This window comes from Amblyraja radiata, chromosome 23, assembly GCF_010909765.2.
Source record: "Amblyraja radiata isolate CabotCenter1 chromosome 23, sAmbRad1.1.pri, whole genome shotgun sequence".
In the NCBI taxonomy this organism is placed as follows: Eukaryota; Metazoa; Chordata; class Chondrichthyes; order Rajiformes; family Rajidae; genus Amblyraja; species Amblyraja radiata.
Window position 1 is genome coordinate 19062044 of NC_045978.1, and position 17524 is coordinate 19079567.

The 17524-nt window shown below is 45.3% G+C and overlaps 1 protein-coding gene across 1 annotated transcript; it reads left to right on the forward strand.

Moving 5' to 3' along the window:
- The first annotated feature begins 565 nt into the window (after nt 1–565).
- On the forward strand, nt 566–14490 carry LOC116986278. Its single transcript, XM_033041653.1, has 5 exons — nt 566–847; nt 2864–3024; nt 6106–6319; nt 11242–11429; nt 12710–14490. Exons 1-5 carry the CDS (start codon nt 829–831, stop codon nt 12941–12943), a joined length of 816 nt encoding a protein of 271 aa, XP_032897544.1. The 5' UTR covers nt 566–828; the 3' UTR covers nt 12944–14490.
- Nucleotides 14491–17524: the final 3034 nt, after the last annotated feature.

The following is a 17524-nucleotide window of genomic DNA, read 5'->3' on the forward strand; positions in this document are numbered from 1 at the left end:
ATGATCTGTTATGCTCTTGCACATACAATGAGAAGATGGGACAAAAGTCAAATTTCATAAAGTTTCATGAACCACATAGTAGCAATGGTGGTGATCTAAAGTACACTGGGAAAGTGATAATGTAAAGGGCAACAAAGACATTAATTTATTAAATGGGTAACAATCTTGAACAAAGAAACTCCCTGCTGATTACCACAAAGCACCAACTTTTATCCAATCACCTTGTGCACTGCCATGTTAAACAGCACTTGGAATAAGTACATTAAGTCAGGGTAGACACACGGATAGAAATAGGCCCTTCGGCCCACTGGGTTCTTGCCATTTGAGCTCCATTTTTGCACTAATCCTACCATAACCCATTTTATTCTCCCCACACCACTCAACTTCCTCCCAAATACTCATATATGTACACACTAAGGGTAGTCAATTAACTCAAAGAATAGAGAAGCAAAACTGATTGGAGAGGCCGTATACATATAGAGCTGATATAAACCAGTGTAGTCACACTGCGTGAATTGATTGCCTTCCAGGCTGTTTGACTCTCTCATCTTAGGTGTATCTTCCATGGACCATCTTCTCTGTCTTATTCACATCCACTCAGCTCACATGGAGAGGTGAATGCATTAGAGTGCCCTCAGTTTCATGCTGACTGCCACTTACAGTAGTGAGCAAACACCAATGGACAGTGCGCTGACCTTTCCAGTAACACCCATTCTAAGAAAATAACAGAATGCAGGTTTTGAGATGTGGTGAGTGCTGCAATCTTTGACCAGTCTAATCGCAGACTGCAACAGGAAGTCTTGTAAGCTAAAGCAGGGAAGAGAGAGCATGAGACGGGAGCTACACGGTGAGTGCCAACTTCAGTTCAGCTGGCTATGTTTAATGTTTGCCTGTTATATTCAGCTAATATTCTGGGATGTGGTATGAAACAGATGATATAGTCCAGAGTTATGATTATCTACAGGGCTTTGAATTCGACAGTCTGTTGTGTGAAATTTAATTGTTGAGTGCGTAGCCCTGGTGAGATATGTGCAGCGACAGCTGGTGAGTTTGGACGCACTTCTGAGGAATCACTTGATTGTCTTTTTCCATTTGGAAGCTCACCCAGCTGCGTGAACTGTAACTGGTGCTTCGTTGCATGTCATGTACCACCTGAAAGAACCAGGGGGAGCACAATTAACTGGTGTGTCTTCTCAAGCACCAGGTTGCTGCAATACGAGCGACATTGAAAATACACTGCTTGGTCTATAAATGCAAGAACTGTAAAATATCATCCAGGTGTTAACAGAATATTCCCAAGCAGCACTATAACATCTCTGTACACTGTATATCCTAAACCAACCGTATTCTCCATCTTCCTTTGAAATTGACATTAATCACACTCATTCCTGCTCTCATAATATTCTTTGAAACTGTCTTGGGGTGACAATTTACTTTAATAGTCCCAGTTTATTACCATTTCTCTGTCCTGATCTGACATTTTAATACATTTTGATCACAAGCTTACTCTGTTCTAGTTATTCTTCCTGAACTTAAATTCTTCTTGCTTTTGATGCCAAGGCGACATTACAACCTCTCTCAATCCTGAGCCCACCATATCCCTCTCCATAGTTGCTCTCACCCTCCCAAGCAGGCAATAGGTTTAGGTTTATTACTGTGACGTATACTGAGGTACAGTGAAAAGCTTTGTTTCAATCAGATCAGAAAATACTATGCATAGATTTACTAGAATGTTGCCTGGGTTTCAGCAACTAAGTTACAGAGAAAGGTTGAACAAGTTAGGGCTTTATTCTTTGGAGCGCAGAAGGTTAAGGGGGGACTTGATAGAGGTTTTTAAAATGATGAGAGGGATAGACAGAGTTGACGTGGAAAAGCTTTTCCCACTGAGAGTAGGGAAGATTCAAACAAGGGGACATGACTTGAGAATTAAGGGACTGAAGTTTAGGGGTAACATGAGGGGGAACTTCTTTACTCAGAGAGTGGTAGCTGTGTGGAATGAGCTTCCAGTGAAGGTGGTGGAGGCAGGTTCGTTTTTATCATTTAAAAATAAATTGGATAGTTATATGGATGGGAAAGGAATGGAGGGTTATGGTCTGAGCGCAGGTATATGGGACTAGGGGAGATTATGTGTTCGGCACGGACTAGAGGGGTCGAGATGGCCTGTTTCCGTGCTGTAATTGTTATATCGTTATATAAATAGAATTAAGTACCATAGTACAATTAGGGGCAGTGTGGTGGCACGGCGGTAGAGTTGCTGCCTTACAGCGCCAGAGACTCGGGTTCGATCCCGACGATGGGTGCTGTCTGTACGGAGTTTGTACGTTCTTCCTGTGACCGCATGGGTTTTCTCCGAGATCTTCGGTTTCCTCCCACACTCCAAAGACGTACATGTAAGTAGGTTAATTGGATTGGTATAATTGTAAATTGTACCTAGTGTGTGTAGGATAGTGTTAATGTGCGGGTATCGCTGGTCGGCGCGGACTCGGTAGGTCGAAGGGCCTGTTTACGCACTGCATCTCCAAACTAAACCAAGGAAAATAAGAATACAGTTCTCAGCATTGTAGTGCATCTGTTCCATAGACAAAGTTCAATGTCCGCAATAGGGTAGAGGTGAATTGTACAGTGCTCAAGCTTATGGAAGGTCAGTTCAGAAGCTTGATTATAGAGGGGAAGAAGCTGCTTCTGAGTTTACTGATGTGCAGTTTCAAGCTTCTATACCTCTTCAAGCTTTTGTACCAACTATTTTCTGTTTATCCTTAATCTGTCCTACGCTGCTTATTCGCTCCAACTCCACTTATGAGAAAATAAGTTATCATTCTCCAACTCCACTTAAAATAATATAGTTCTCTTTCACTGTCCTCAGGATTGGTTCAGCAATGGATTGTAATCGTATTATTCTGGATCTCACCGACCACTGCGCCACCACAGGCCATGGTGACTGCCCAGTGTGCGGAGTCCGTGACATTACCCTGCACAGCCATCAGGGTGAAAAGCCAGACCTACAAGTTCGTCAACTGGTACAAGGTACAAGTGGGTTGTGGAACATTTTTTGAAACAACAGATACAAGGACAAAAATAGATGAGGTCTTTGTAATTTATGAATGAGCTGAGTTTAGTTCAGGTCTAAGAGTATTTGAGCTTGTCTGATGAACTGTATTCATGATTAATGTTGAGCTTGTGAGGGAGGAGCAGGAAGCTGCAGCTAAGCTTTTGGATTCAATTTCCAAACATTAGGGGAACTATTCTTTTCAATTGAAAGCTTGGGCAGGTCATTTCTTTATTTTGGAAAACTGAGACATGAAAATGAGAGATTTATAAACCAATGAACCTGAACAAGTAAAAACATAGTGACAAGGGTCCCTGTTGTTCAGTCTCAGTGAATGCCTTGTAATTTGTCATTACGCCAGCCCGATTTAAGGCCAGACTGTGCCTGCTGAACCGGATGGAAATGTTTGAAATGTTCCTGGTGTAGGGGTGGAGAGGCTCTTTGTGCTGTTCTTTTATAGGGGCTTCCAGAAGCCTCTCGAGATAGCACTGGAGCTTCAGTTTTAGTAACAGACTGAGGGCAATTAATTGCTCAGACAAGGAAACAGATGAAAAGGGTTTGGGACATGGAACAAAACTACAGGATGGAAGGAAGGGCCAGGAAATTGCTCAAGCAGCTCAATTATAGATGGCTTAGGTGATGGTTAACAGCCAGAGGGCCATGAAGTTAAACAGGGATAGGGTGCAGTGTCCATGTGTATTTTGTCCAACAACCTCCCCTGAAAGGTTTACTCATGCCAAAGGCACAGACATCTGTGCACAATGTTCCCAGCAAGGGACGGGACGGGCGATACAAGTGGGACTGGCGAAACAGAGCCAGGAAACGTTAATGGTGCAGGGGAAACAGGCACAACAGGTGCCACCGGAACATTGACCAGCGGACGGCCCCTATGCCGGGGTTGAGCCACCACCCCCAGGCTAGCGACATCCAGGTGGACGGGCTTGAGGCGAGCCACCGAGACGATCTCCTCCTTGCCCCCGACATCCAACAGGATCTTTCTCCCGAAGACTCGCCAGAACGGCCGAGGCAGCTCTGGCTGCCCCCGAGCTGTAGGAAGGAAATGCCCGGGTACCCGCAACAGAGAGCCGTACACCAGCTCAGCGGATAACGTGTCCAGGTCCGCTTTAGGGGCTGTAAAGATGCCCAACAACACTCAAGGCAACTGGTCGATCCAGTCCGGACCAGTGAGCGCCGATTTCAGATGCCGGTGGAAACGTTCCACTAACCCATTGGCCTGAGGGTTATAGGCGGTGGTGCGGTGTAACTGCGCCCCGTACACCTGCGCCAGAGCCGCCCACAAAGCGGAAGTGAACAGGGTCCCCCGGTCGGTGGCAATGTCCGCAGTCACTCCAAAACGAGCAATCCAATGGGCTGCGAGAGCCGGAGAACAAGATGCAGCGGAGGTGTCAGTCAGCGGAATAGCCTCAGGCCACCTCGTAAAATGATCCACGATGGTGAATAGATGTGTGGCACCGCGAGACGGCGGCAGTGGACCTACCAAATCCACATGGATGTGCCGGAAACGGCCAGAGGGAACCACAAAATCTTGTACCGGTGCCTGCACATGATGCTGAACCTTCGACGTCTGGCAGGGAGGGGATGCAGGCTCTGGCCCAAGCTGCGACCAGTTTACGGAGGCCCTGCCAGACAAATTTGTCCGCCACCAGCGCAGAAGTCGCCCCGATGGAAGGGTGGGCCGGGCCATGGATGGCGTCAAAGACCCGGCGTCGCCAACCCACGGGGACAATAGGGCGTGGTCTCCTGGTGGACACATCACAGAGGACCGACATTCCTGTTGAGCTCCCACAGCCGGCGATCAAAGTTCCTGCGTCGGGATGATCCAAGCTCCCGCACGGGCGATCGAAGCTCCTGCGTTGGGGAAGTCGAAGCTCCTGAATTAGGGCTCGAACCAGGAACCGCGAGCTCCATGATGTTAAAGTCCACGTTTGGAGCTCCAAAGTTGATCCCTGATGGATCGCCAGCTCCACAATTTTAAGTTCTGCAGGCTCCAGCAAGAGGCGGCCACAGTGCGGACGGAGATACTATACGGAATAAAATCACATCTCCGTCAAAGTTCAGGGATGTACAAGAGCAGCTTAGACGAGGAACAGAGTGATCTTGCAGAATTATAAAGCTTCAAGATGGGGAAGGGTGTGACTTAAGAGGAAAAGAAAATCAAGAATGAGAATTTTAAAAGGAACTGTTGTAGCTCAGGAACAAAGCACCGTACAGCGAAGTAGTTTTAGTTTAGTTTATTATTGTCACGTGTTCCAAGGTACAGCGAAAAGCATTTTTGTTACGTGCTATCCAGTCAGTAAAAAGACTGTACATGATTACAATCAAGCCATTCACAGTGTAATGGCAATTTCTTAACTTTCCAATGTCCAACTTTTAATTGCCGTTACTACACTGGCATGGAGGAGTGGATTTACGCAGTCGATAGCAAAAACGAATCTTCCACTTTCATTGATTCTTTATTGATGTCGTCGTAAAGACAAAGAAGTGTCTTATACAAATTATAGCTTTCCGTTCTTACTATCTGAACTGGTAAAAACTGTGTCTTCTCTTCCCGTGCCAGCTCCCATCTGATCTGACCACTCCCTGTCGTTTCACTTAGTTCACTGTAAGTCACACCCATCCACGTATCAAATTCCCACCCTTAAGCGTACAAAACAATACTGATAGAAATATCCAGACAAAATAATAAAACATGCTAACTGTAACTAACTTAAGCATGAATGGCTCCTACATACAGTATACAGGTATAGGATTAAGGGTACAATGTTTAGTGTAAGATAAAGTCCAGTAAAGTCTGATTACAGTATCCTGCTTCTTGTCTCGCTCATGTCTGATAAAACTGGTGAGAAAATGTGACATCCATCAAGGATGATTGTAGAGGATACAAAGGGATCCTTTTGCCTTTCTATTTGAAATGAAGCAGTGACACAAGACCGATTTCCATAGGTGAATAAAAACAATCTCATTACATTGCAAAGCGCAGCACACAGGAACTACAGCTTCAACTGAAAACTAATTAAAAACCTTCGCTTTATTCACAGGTGGTAAATCAGAAAGAGCTGAAGGGAATTATTTGGAAAGGTGGCGGCAAAACAAAGCTCTACCGCGACGTGGACCAGAACGTGACGATTGGAGAACGAGACTCACTCACCATTCATCAAGTGAAAGAAGAAGACAGTGGAATATATAGATGCTCCATGATAGCTTCACTGGGAGGCACCAACCAGAATGGTCAAATATCACTACTGGTTTCAGGTGAGACACAGTCTGTCTCTTGTAGAAACAAGGAACTGCAGAGCTGGTCTAGAAATAAAAGATACTAGGTGCTGGAGTAACTCGCAGGTCAGGCAGCATCCCTGGAAAACATGGATAGGTGACTTTTTGATTTAGACTCTTTTTCAGTCTGTCTGTTGTTGATTCTGATCTCAGGTGGAACACTGTCCCTCATTCACCGAGAGTCTCAGGCAGGTCACTGTCCTTCTACACACCAGGTCCCTGGTGGGATAATATCTGCCGCTAATTCACTGTGTTTCAGGTGGGACAACGAAGGTTGACAATAAGTGTGTTTTCGGTGGGCGGCGGGCGGCACGACTCTCGTCAGCAGCGGCCTCTGCAGTCCGTCTGCGTTTTTATTATTTTATGTCTATGTTTTTATGTAGTTTTTGTTGGGGTATGTGTGTGGGGGGGTGGGGGTGGTGTGGGGAGGAGGGGGTAACTTTTAAATCTCTCCCTGCACGGGAGACCCGACCTTTTCTTTGTCGGGTCTCCGTTGTCGTTGGGGCTGCAACGAGGAGCGGCCTCCAACAGGAAGACCGGGGGCTGTGGTGCCGACTACTCACCTCACCGTCGCGGAGCTGGCCGAGTCCAGAGCGGGTGGAGCTGTGGTGGACGCTGCTGCGGCCCGACCCCCGGAGATTCGGTGGCTGCAACTGCGGGTTTGGCGGACAGTGACACCGGGAGCCCGCGGGTCCCTGGAGGGAGACCGCTTTTCGGGGCTTCCACAACGGCGACTTCTCCCGCCCGAGTTGCGGGGTTGAAGAGCTCCTGGAGCGGGGCCTTACACCACCGCCCCGCGCGGCTTGGAATGGCTGCGGGATTGCGAGCGCACGCCGGGGGCTCTAACACCAAGACCCGGTGTGCGACCTTGCATCACCCGGCGTGGCTTTAATGGCCGCGGGACAATCGCCATCGCCCGCCGGGGGCTTTGACTTTGACTCTGACATCGGGTGGGGGGGGGGGGGGGAGTGCAGTGGAGAGAGAAGTTTTTTTGGCCTTCCATCACAGCAATGTGATGGATGTTTATGTAAATTATGTTGTGTCTTGGGTCTATTTGTTTGTAATGTATGGCTGCAGAAACGACATTTCGTTTGGACCTCAAGGGGTCCAAATGACAATAAATTGAATTGTATTGTATTGTATTGTTTAATCTGAAACTAGGAATCACAAACACTCGATATAAGTCGGTTATGGTTGATCAGGAAACTGCATTAAAGACTATGACAGCAAACAAGCAGTGGCTATAACACTTAAAAGAATGAATAGACTGTTTACATATAGTCATTTAAGGCAGAAAACCCAATGCGAAGAGTGGCCCAATCCTGCTTTACATATTAAAAATAGTAGTAAATCGAAGTCAGCATAGACATGAAACTGAATCTACCAAATCTACTGGAATTTTTTGAGGAAGAGAGAACCAGTGGATGTTATGTATTTGGAATTTCAGAAGTTTTAATAATGCTTCACATATGAGTTTAATGTGTAAAAGTAAAACACATACTGACATGGATTGAGCATTGGCTGACAGAAGGGAAATGGTTTTTTTTTCCAGGTGTCAGGCAGTGATTAATGGGGAGACACAGGAATCTGTGCCTGGACTCCAGCTATACACAGGATATTTCAATGATGTCGACAAGGAAGCTAAATATAACGAGTTTGAAAGTAACTCAAAACTGGTGGGGTTGGGGTGTTATGGGATGGGGGTGGTAGAGTAAACAGGGGATGCAAAGAAGATCCAATGTCATTTGGACGGGTAAGGAAAATGGCAGATGCAGTTTAATGAAGATAAATGTAAGATTATTGACATTGGTTCTAAAAGCCAAGAGCCAGGTTATTATCTGAATGATGAATGGAAAAAGGAAGGTGTAACAAAACTAGGATGTCCCACCAGTCACTGAAAGCAAGCGTTCAGGTGCAGCTAGGTAGAAAGGCAGATGGTATTTTGGCCTTTGCTACAAAAGGGTTTGAATGTAGAAGAAATGTTGGCTTGCTCAGCTGTACTTGGCATTAGTATGACCATCTTACGTTTTGTGAGAAGTGTCGGTCACCTTTTGTGAGGAAAGGTCTTCTTGTCATGGAGGGAGTTTAGCAAAGATTTACTTCCCCAGATACGTCACCTATCCTTGTTCTGCAGAGATGCTGCCTGACTTGCTGAGTTACTCCAGCATTTTGTGTCTTTTTTGTAAACTAGCATCTGCAGTTCCTTGTACCCAAAGATATACTAGATTGATTCTTGGGATTACAGAACTAATTTATGAGGACAGATTGCCAATTAAGCCTATGGTCATCAGAGTATGGATTTATAGTAATAGAACTAAGTCCAGATACAGGGAGAATGTTCCCAATAACTGGATAGTACAGAACCATGGTGTCACAGCATCTCAATGTGGCTTTGGCATTTACAACTGAATGGGAAATTCTTCACCCTGAATGTGATGAACCTGTGGAATTCTCTACCATGGAATGCAGTGCCAGCCAAGTCAATATATTCAACGAGATCAAGAGATATGAGGAGGAGGAGGGGGGAAAATGTTCATGAAGTTGAAAGGCAGCCACGCTCATGTTGAATGGTGGAGTGAGTCTGCATGGACAAATGCCTACCGCTTTTACATTTCTTTAGTGGTAAATATAACCCAACTATTTAAGGAAGGAGGGAGAGAGAAAACAGGGAACTACAGATATAACAGGGAAAATGTTAGAATTTTTTCAAACATTCACTTAATAAGAGCTTTACTGAATTATACGTAAACTCTCTGTCTCCTCTATGTCCTGTAGTTCTGCTCTTGCTCCCTCAACCGCAGATGGAACAAGAATAGATAGAGTTCCCCTCGTTCTCCAACTCCACCAGTCCCCACATCCAACACGCCCATTTTCACACTTCTGCCACCATCAACATGATCCCACCAGTCACATCTTCCCATCCCCACACTTTTCCTCCTTCTGCAGGGATTTGTTAAGGCTCAACAATTTTTCCCCTTGTCTCCCACCGCAGCTTGAAAAGCACCTCATCAGACACTGAGAATATATCCAGCGTTATGCCCTCTAAACAGCTAATACCTCCTCCCTTTTCATTTTAACGTGCTCTTTAATTTTACTGTTACAACTTTTTCCTTGGTGAAATGAAAAATATTGATTTCAGACATTGCTAACATCCTCATGAATAGATTACCCCTTTTATCCCTAATCGACCTCTCTCGTTCTGTGGTTCTTAATATACATTAAATGTTTTGGGTTTTCCTGTAATCTTATCAGATGCCACTCTTTGCCCTCTTAATTTCTTTTGTAAGCACATCCCTACACTATCTATATTTCTGAAGAGATTCCCCATTTTCAGTGTTCTACACCAACCTTACACTTTCTTTATCAAACCGTCAATGTGTGTTGGTTTCCAGGGTTCCTTAGACTTGCCATCTGTACCCTTCACCATAATGGGAACACATTAACACTGAACTCTCAGAACCTCCATTTTAAAAGGCTCAGTTAATTGGATGTAGATTTACCTACATGTTGCTGCTCCTAGGTCCTGTCACCTTTATTAATCACCTCTCCCCCAATACAGACATTTAATTTATGGACTGTCCTTATCCCTCCATACCTACTCCTCGCCGCTTTCTACAACTACCTTGAAACCTACCAGAATGTGATCACAACCCCCAAAGTCTTCGCCCACTGGCACTTCATCCACTTTTCACTCCCGAGGATTAGGTCTAGCACTGCCCATCCCTGGTAGGACTGTCTACCTCCAAAGGGTGTAATTTAAAAATTCCAGCACATCTAATCTTTTAGCATTAGGGCAATCACAGTTAATGTGAGGAGCGGGGGAAGTTGAAACCCGCTACTACCGTCCGTGCCGGTCAGCGATCACCCGAGACTACTATCCTACACACCAGGGACAAATTTTGCAATTTTACAGAAGCCAATTAATCTGCCAACCTGTACATCTTTGGAGTATGGGAGGAAACCGGAGCACCCGGAGAAAGCACACTCGATATCAGGGAGAACGTACAAACTACAGACAGACAACACCCGTGGTCAGGATCAAACCCGGGTCTCTTGCACTGCAAGGCACCAAATCTACCCCTGCGCCACTGTGCCGCCCTAACTCTATTCCTCCTACACATTTTTGTGATTCACCTGCATATTTTCTTCTCAGCCTGACCGTCAGCTTTTTTACCCTGAATCTGAAACGGACTTGCATGTACTCTCTTTTGCCATTTTTTAATTCCCTTTTCTTAACCTTCAAACGTTTGCCTAGATATTTCAACGGCATCTTCTCTGGACTATAATTTTTTAACTACATTATTTTATAGCAGTAGAACGCTACTGTGGGGCCATAACTCTTCAAACACATCAACCTGTAGTGTGTACAGGTCTAGCTCCCTACCTGGGAAAGGATATGGAGGGAGTGAAGCAAAGGTTCACCAGATTGATTCCTGAGATGGTGGGTTTGTCATAGGAGAAGAGATTAAGCAGTCTAGCTTTATACAGTCTTGACTTTAGAAGAATGAAAAGTGATCTCATTGAAATGTACACAATTATAATGGGCCTGACAGGGTACACATGGAGTTAATATTTCCCCTGCTGGAGTGTCTCAAACTGAGGGGTGATAGTCCCAAATTAGAGGATAAAATAGAAAATGCTGGCTACACTTAGCTGGTCAGGGAATTTCACTGGACAGAGAAACAAAATGAACATTTGAGACTCATAAGGAGTAACCATTCAGGACAAAGATGAGGAGAAATTTCTTCAGTCGATAGGAAGTGAATCTTTGGAATTCTCTGCCCGTGGAAATTCGATCATTGACTATATTCAAACCAAATACCAAAAGGTTTTTTTGGATAATAGTGGGCAAAACTGTCCTCTCAAACTGTGTTGTGACGGTGTTCTTTCTGTTTGCTCAGCCTGTCTATTCCCAGGTGCAGACACAAGCCCTGCAGTGACTTTTCCCGGGACATCCCTCAGCGCCTCACTGAACACCCCACCAGCATTCTGCCTCTGTGTCAGCTCCCTGGTCCCACCTGCTGCCTGGCTGACCATTCTGGTCGCTTTCAACATCGTCAAAGGCGTGGTCTCCTACTGCATTGTGCAGGTGAGACTATTTTCGCAGATTGCTCTTGGCACCTTCTGTATTGGTGAGGGGTTGGGGGAGGGGTGGCAGGCCGAGGGGCAGGAGTTAGGATTTAATGTGAATGGCCTTTAATTTGTAAAAAACAGAATTACAAAGATTTAGCACCATGTTTTTGAACCAATATTTGTGTCCAGCTGTAGAGAACAGTAGTAAAGCCCAGAAATAACCCAGACATGTGACAAAGTACCCACTACAACACACACTGCAGGGGGCAGAGAATGGGATACATCCAATATGGGTTAAGCACAGGAGGTAAAAACTGGTCCATACCAGTTGTGAGAACAGCTCAGAAACCACCTGAGACACTGGAAACAGACTGTTGTTACACACAGAGGGTCAACACAGACAGAGGAAACAGACAATTGTTACACACACTCCAGGCAGAGGATACAGACCGTTGTTACACACACAGGGTCACCCCAGACAAAGGATACACACAGATACACACTGTGGGAGAATCGCACAAAGGTAAAAAATGGTAATACAGTGAGATCAAACCAGAATGACATTACAAACTATGAGAGGCTGTGGGATATCTAGCCCTACATGGGAACATTAAGGCTGGGATGAAGTAAACTACCTGGTGAGACAGTGAGATTTTAAGTCAGGGTTTGTCGAAAAGCAGCAGGAGTTTGGGACAGCTGGTCACAAAATGCGGGAGAGGTAGTGGGGATGTAGGATGGATCTCGTGGATCAATTGTGGGAGATTGATACTGTGCTGGAAGTAAACCCGTGCATTGCCCCTGGATCCACACAGTGTACAAAGTGAGCATAGATCCTTAGCTTGTGTGAGCACCCAGCTGGAGAAATGGCCAGTGGGAAACCTTCAGTGCCCTAGACTGCCCCACTCATATCTGTGAGCCAGAGGCCGAGTATTGTGGCATTTATTCTGAGATCAGGAAAGATGTGGGCAGCGGTGGAACTGCTGCCTCACATCGTTAGAGGCCCAGGTTTGATCCTGACCTTGGGTGCTGTCTGTATGGAGTTTGCACGTTCTCCCTCTGACCACGTGGGTTTCCTTTGAGTGACGTGCAGTTTTGTAGGTTAATTGGTCTCTGTAAATCGCCCTTAGTTTATAGTGGAATAACTAGCGCAAACGGATGATCAATGGTCAGGGTGGACTTGGTGGGCAAAGGGCCTGTTTCCATGCTGTATCTCTATACTAAACTAAACATGTAAATGCAAGTACTTACTGACTTCAGGGGACAATCATTCACTTTTCACTTTAATTCTCCTCTCAGGTATTAAAAAGAATGAGGCGTCCAAATGAGGAAATCTCCCAACCAGATGTAGACGTGGAGGAGGAGATGGTGCAGTCTCTGAAGGAACACATACAGAGGTTTTCCGTGATGAAACAACAGCACAATTTTGAAGCTGGTGCACAAACAGTTAACTCTTTCCATTCTGGAAGGAAGGTCAGAAGTATTTCCCAGATGGCCGCCAGCAGGGAGAGACATATGGTCGCACTTTCCTGACTCCCTGTCCACTGGTGTCTGAGTCTCACAGTAAGTCTCTCTGTACCATCAAATAAATCAGGAAATCACAAGCTAAAGAGACCATTGACCATGAGAGGCCTCTGCATTGGTCCAGATGCTGAGAGATGCAGCTTGTGTGGGACTGAGATATCAATTGATGGGAAGTTGCTGGAGTGAAACAAGACAGGAAAGAACTCAATCCCACCCGAGGGCGAAGCCTGCTAGATTCATCTGGGAGAGAATATTCCACAAAGTACAGCAAAGCCCACTACCACGGGGCAACACGCTTGCTGCTCTTTCTCCAGCAGTCGCTCCTCTCAATCAAATTCCCAGTGCAAGTACTCCCACCTGCACTTCACCAGAGTGAATGAAATTACATCACAACATCCCGACTTGGAACTACATTGTGGGTCATTTATCATCCCTGGGTTTAATCCTGGAACCCATCCCCCAAAGGCACTGTGCAAGTGTCTTCACCAGAAGCACTGCAGTGACTGAAGAAATGGTTCATCACCATCTCCTCAATTTGAGATGGTCAATAAGTGTGGGTCTAATGCCCAGATCCCAGAAAATGACTTTATTCCCTTTGCATATGGTGCCTGTGTGACTGGTAGTGAGCAGCGAACAGGGGATAGGTTAGAGGTTTGCTGTAGATGGTCCAGTGAGGAAACTATGAGCCATAACCCTCACAGAAACAGTAGTCCAGCCTTGAGAAAGTAACTAAAGGTTGTCCTCCAGATTATTATCCATCTCAAGGATTACCACCTTGGTAAGCCTGAGCATGCAAACACATTGCACACTGTGGCGTGACATGAAGTCTCTGAAGAGTCTCTGTGCTTTGTATCCCACAGATGGTCTTCTCTGTGATCTCTGCCCACAGGTCCCAGGCCCTCCCTGGGCAATAAGCCATGCTCAGTTCACAGCCTGCATTAATGGAGTGGCAATGGTGTCACCTTATGGGTGAATGAGGGTCTGAGAAAGCACTCCCACCGAGTGTTAACCAGTCTATAGAACTTGGCCAGTATTTTGATGGCTGTTGTCTGCTCAGTTGCATCCCTTTAAATAACAATAAATACAGTACAGTAGCCCAGTCTACCTCCAGCTTTGCCGAAACTGGAGGTCAAAACAAGAACATTAAAGGTGCAATTTATGAAACTGGGAAACTGGTGCAACGTGGCTAATAGGTCATTGAATGCAAACCATCAGACTCACTTAATACTGCCAGATCTTCTGATGGGTCTGATTTCACACAAAAATAATCACAGGAATGATCTATAAAAGGTGAAATGAACTTTGTGTGATTTACTTGTAAAAAATGTGTGTGAGGCGACCCTGCTTCTTGCTTAGTTGTATTTTTGTGGTGACTCCTGCTACAGCTCTTGGTCAGCCCACCCTCCAGAGCAGCAGCAGTGTACAGTATAAGGCATCCGATCACCCCTATGTACACGCCGTCTTTCTTCTATGTACTGCAGCACTCAGACCACTAAGGACACATGCCCAGGATTTTGTCTGTTAAGCCAATAAAGGTATTATTCTGATTAAAGTAAGCTTATTGCAGAGTGATGCAACTTTGGACACATGTCTGGGTGTTTCAGCGCAAGTCACCTATATCTTCTGGCATTATTTTCGTGTCATCAAGCAATGCATTTCCAGATCACACTCACCCAAGTAACACCAACCCAACACCCTGAACTCATCACCAGTGAGATTTTGAACCAGACAGACCTGAATAATGATTGTAGCTATTCACCCATAGATCCAGCTTCCACACGGGTTCAGGAACAAAAGGGAGACACAAGAAACTGCAGATTCTGGAATTTTGAGCAAAACACAAAGTGTTGGAGGAACTCAGCGGCTCAGGCAGCATCTGTAGAGGGATAGGGACAGACAACGTTTCAGGCCACGACTGTTCTTCAGACTGATGGAGTAAGGGGGAGAAAGCTGGAAAGGGGAGGTGGGGCTGAAGCAAAATCTGGCAAGTGATAGGTGGGTACAGGTGAGGGGAGTTTCATTTGGTGAGGGGTGGAGACAAAGGGGAGAGGTGAAAAGGGGACAAAAGCATGTCAGATATGGAAAGAAGAGGGGGGAGTGAAATGTGAAGCCAGATGGAGGGATATGATGCGAGGAAGATGACATACTGTTCCTCCAGTTTGCATGTGACTTCACTCTAGCAATAGAGAAGTTCAAGGACAGAAAGTCGGGTTGGGAATGTGAAGGGACGTTAGAATATTTAGCAACCATGAGTTCCACCAGGCCTTAACGGACAGGGTATGAGTGTTCAGCAAAATTTGCACCTAGTCTATACTTGGACAAGAGTAGACTAGTGGTTAAGTTGCCAAACATGAGTTCTGTCCGCCAAGGCCTGCTGGTGACTGGGCCTTATTGTGAACACCAAATTCAATAGACTAGATTAAAAAACGTACAAGTGGATGTTCCTGGACTCTAGGAAGGGATGTGACGAAAGGACGCAATGCTAACTGGCCCTTCAACCGAACTTGCCCACACCTATCAAGGCGCCCATCTACTCTAGTCTCACCTGCCCAAGTTTGGCCCATATCCCTTTAAACCTTTCATATCCATGTACCTGTCCAAATGTATTTTAAATGTTGTTGTCGTTCCTGCCTCAACTACTTCCTCTGGCAACTTGTTCCACATACTCACCATCATCTGTGTGAAATAGTTGCCCCATAATTTCCTATTCATTTTTTTCCCCTCTCACCATAAACCTATGTCTTCTGTTTCTTGATTCCACTACATTGGATAGGGTGGGAAAGATTCTGTGCATTCAGCCTATCTATTCCGCTCATGATTTTAGACACATCAATAAGATCACCCTTCTCTTCTCCAAGGAGTAAACTCCTAGTCTGCCCAACTCTCCTTTTAGCTCAGGCCTTCAAGTCCTGGCAACATTCTCGTAAATCTTCTCTGCACTCTTTCCAGCTTAGCAATATCCCTTTGAGTTTGACCAAACCTGAACACAATACTCCAAATGCTGCCTCACCAACGTACAAATATAAAATAACATCCCAACTCAATACTATGACTAATGAAGGCAATGTACTTACAATCTTCTTGATCACCCTATATTCCTCTGATGCAACTTTCAGGGAAATTCGTGTCCTTCTGCTCTATAACAGCCCTGCCATTCCTGCCCTACTTGGACTTCCCAAAGTGCAACTTCTTGCACTTATCTGCCTGAAATTCCATTAACCATTCCTTAGCACACTTGCCCAGCTGATCAAGATCCTGCTGTAATTTTTGATGACAATTTGCCATCTTCAATTCCATCCACTTTAGTTTCATCTGCAAGCTTAGTAATCATGCCTTGTACATTCACATGCAAATTGTTAACATAAACCACAATCAGCAATAGTCCAACACGGATCCTTGAGGCAACCCACTATGACCCCACTTCCTCAGAAAAGCAACCAGTGTAATCAAGGACCACTTACACCCAGTCATTCCATCTTCTCAGCTTTCCCGTCGGACAGAAAATACAAAAGCTTGAAATCATGATCCTGGTTCAGAAACAGCTTCGTCCCTGCCATTATCAGAATACTGAATTACCTTGCATTAGTTAAAGATGTAGTCCCCAGTCTCCCAGCTTACCTGATTACAGCCCTTGCACTTTTTTTATCTGCACTTTCTCTGGAGCTGTAACACTGTAATGCTGTAACGTGATATTCAGCACTCTCGTTAATTTTCTCTTTGCACTACCTGTTGCACTTATGCTCATCTATATTACTCATGTACAATATGATTTGACTGATAAAACTAGCAAAACAACATTTTACTCTGTACCTCAGTACACTTGACAATAAACTAATACCAGGAGAATGTGCAAACTCCACACAGACACTACCCGTAGTCAGGATTGAACTCAGAACTCTGGCACTGTGAAACAACAGCTTCACTGTTACACCACTGTGCCGCAGTGTAAAAGCTGATTGCTGAGATGGGTGGGTTTATTTTCTTGAATTCCTCCCTGGCTGGTACAAGTCCCTCTGACAAAGGCACTGTGCATAGTGTATGTGGACCAGTCACTCCTCTTTGATCGGTGGGTTGTGTGCTGAACGTCCATCTTATGGATATTTTTCTTTGACCAAATATTATCTCAGTCAATCATCAACCGGCCCAGGACCAGCTACATCTATTGCTTGATCTGCTGAGGCAGGGCTCTGGGTGAGGAAAGGGCCGCAGCTGCCTGCTGAAAGTACCGTCCATGAACAAGATCATTAATTGTGAATGGTGTTCTGATGTCCTGAGGACTTAACAAATCCCCAAGTTGACTCAGGTTCATCCTTTGATGGAATCAGTGCCCCAGGGTGGCTGCTGTTCAGATGAACCTCCTTCCTCAGCCCTCCCCTCAGCTCCTGAGTAAGTCTCCATAAAAACATCACCTCCTGTGCAGCTGAGACCAGCTCTGAGCAAACATATTCCTGGAGATCTCATCACATCCTCCAAATCCCAATTGTCTCTTACCCCTCGGCCTTATTTAGCTAATAATCAAACGTGAAAATGACTTGCAAATTTTTACTGATTTTCTTCCTCTATTCATTGAAGCAGAATCTTAAAGGAGAA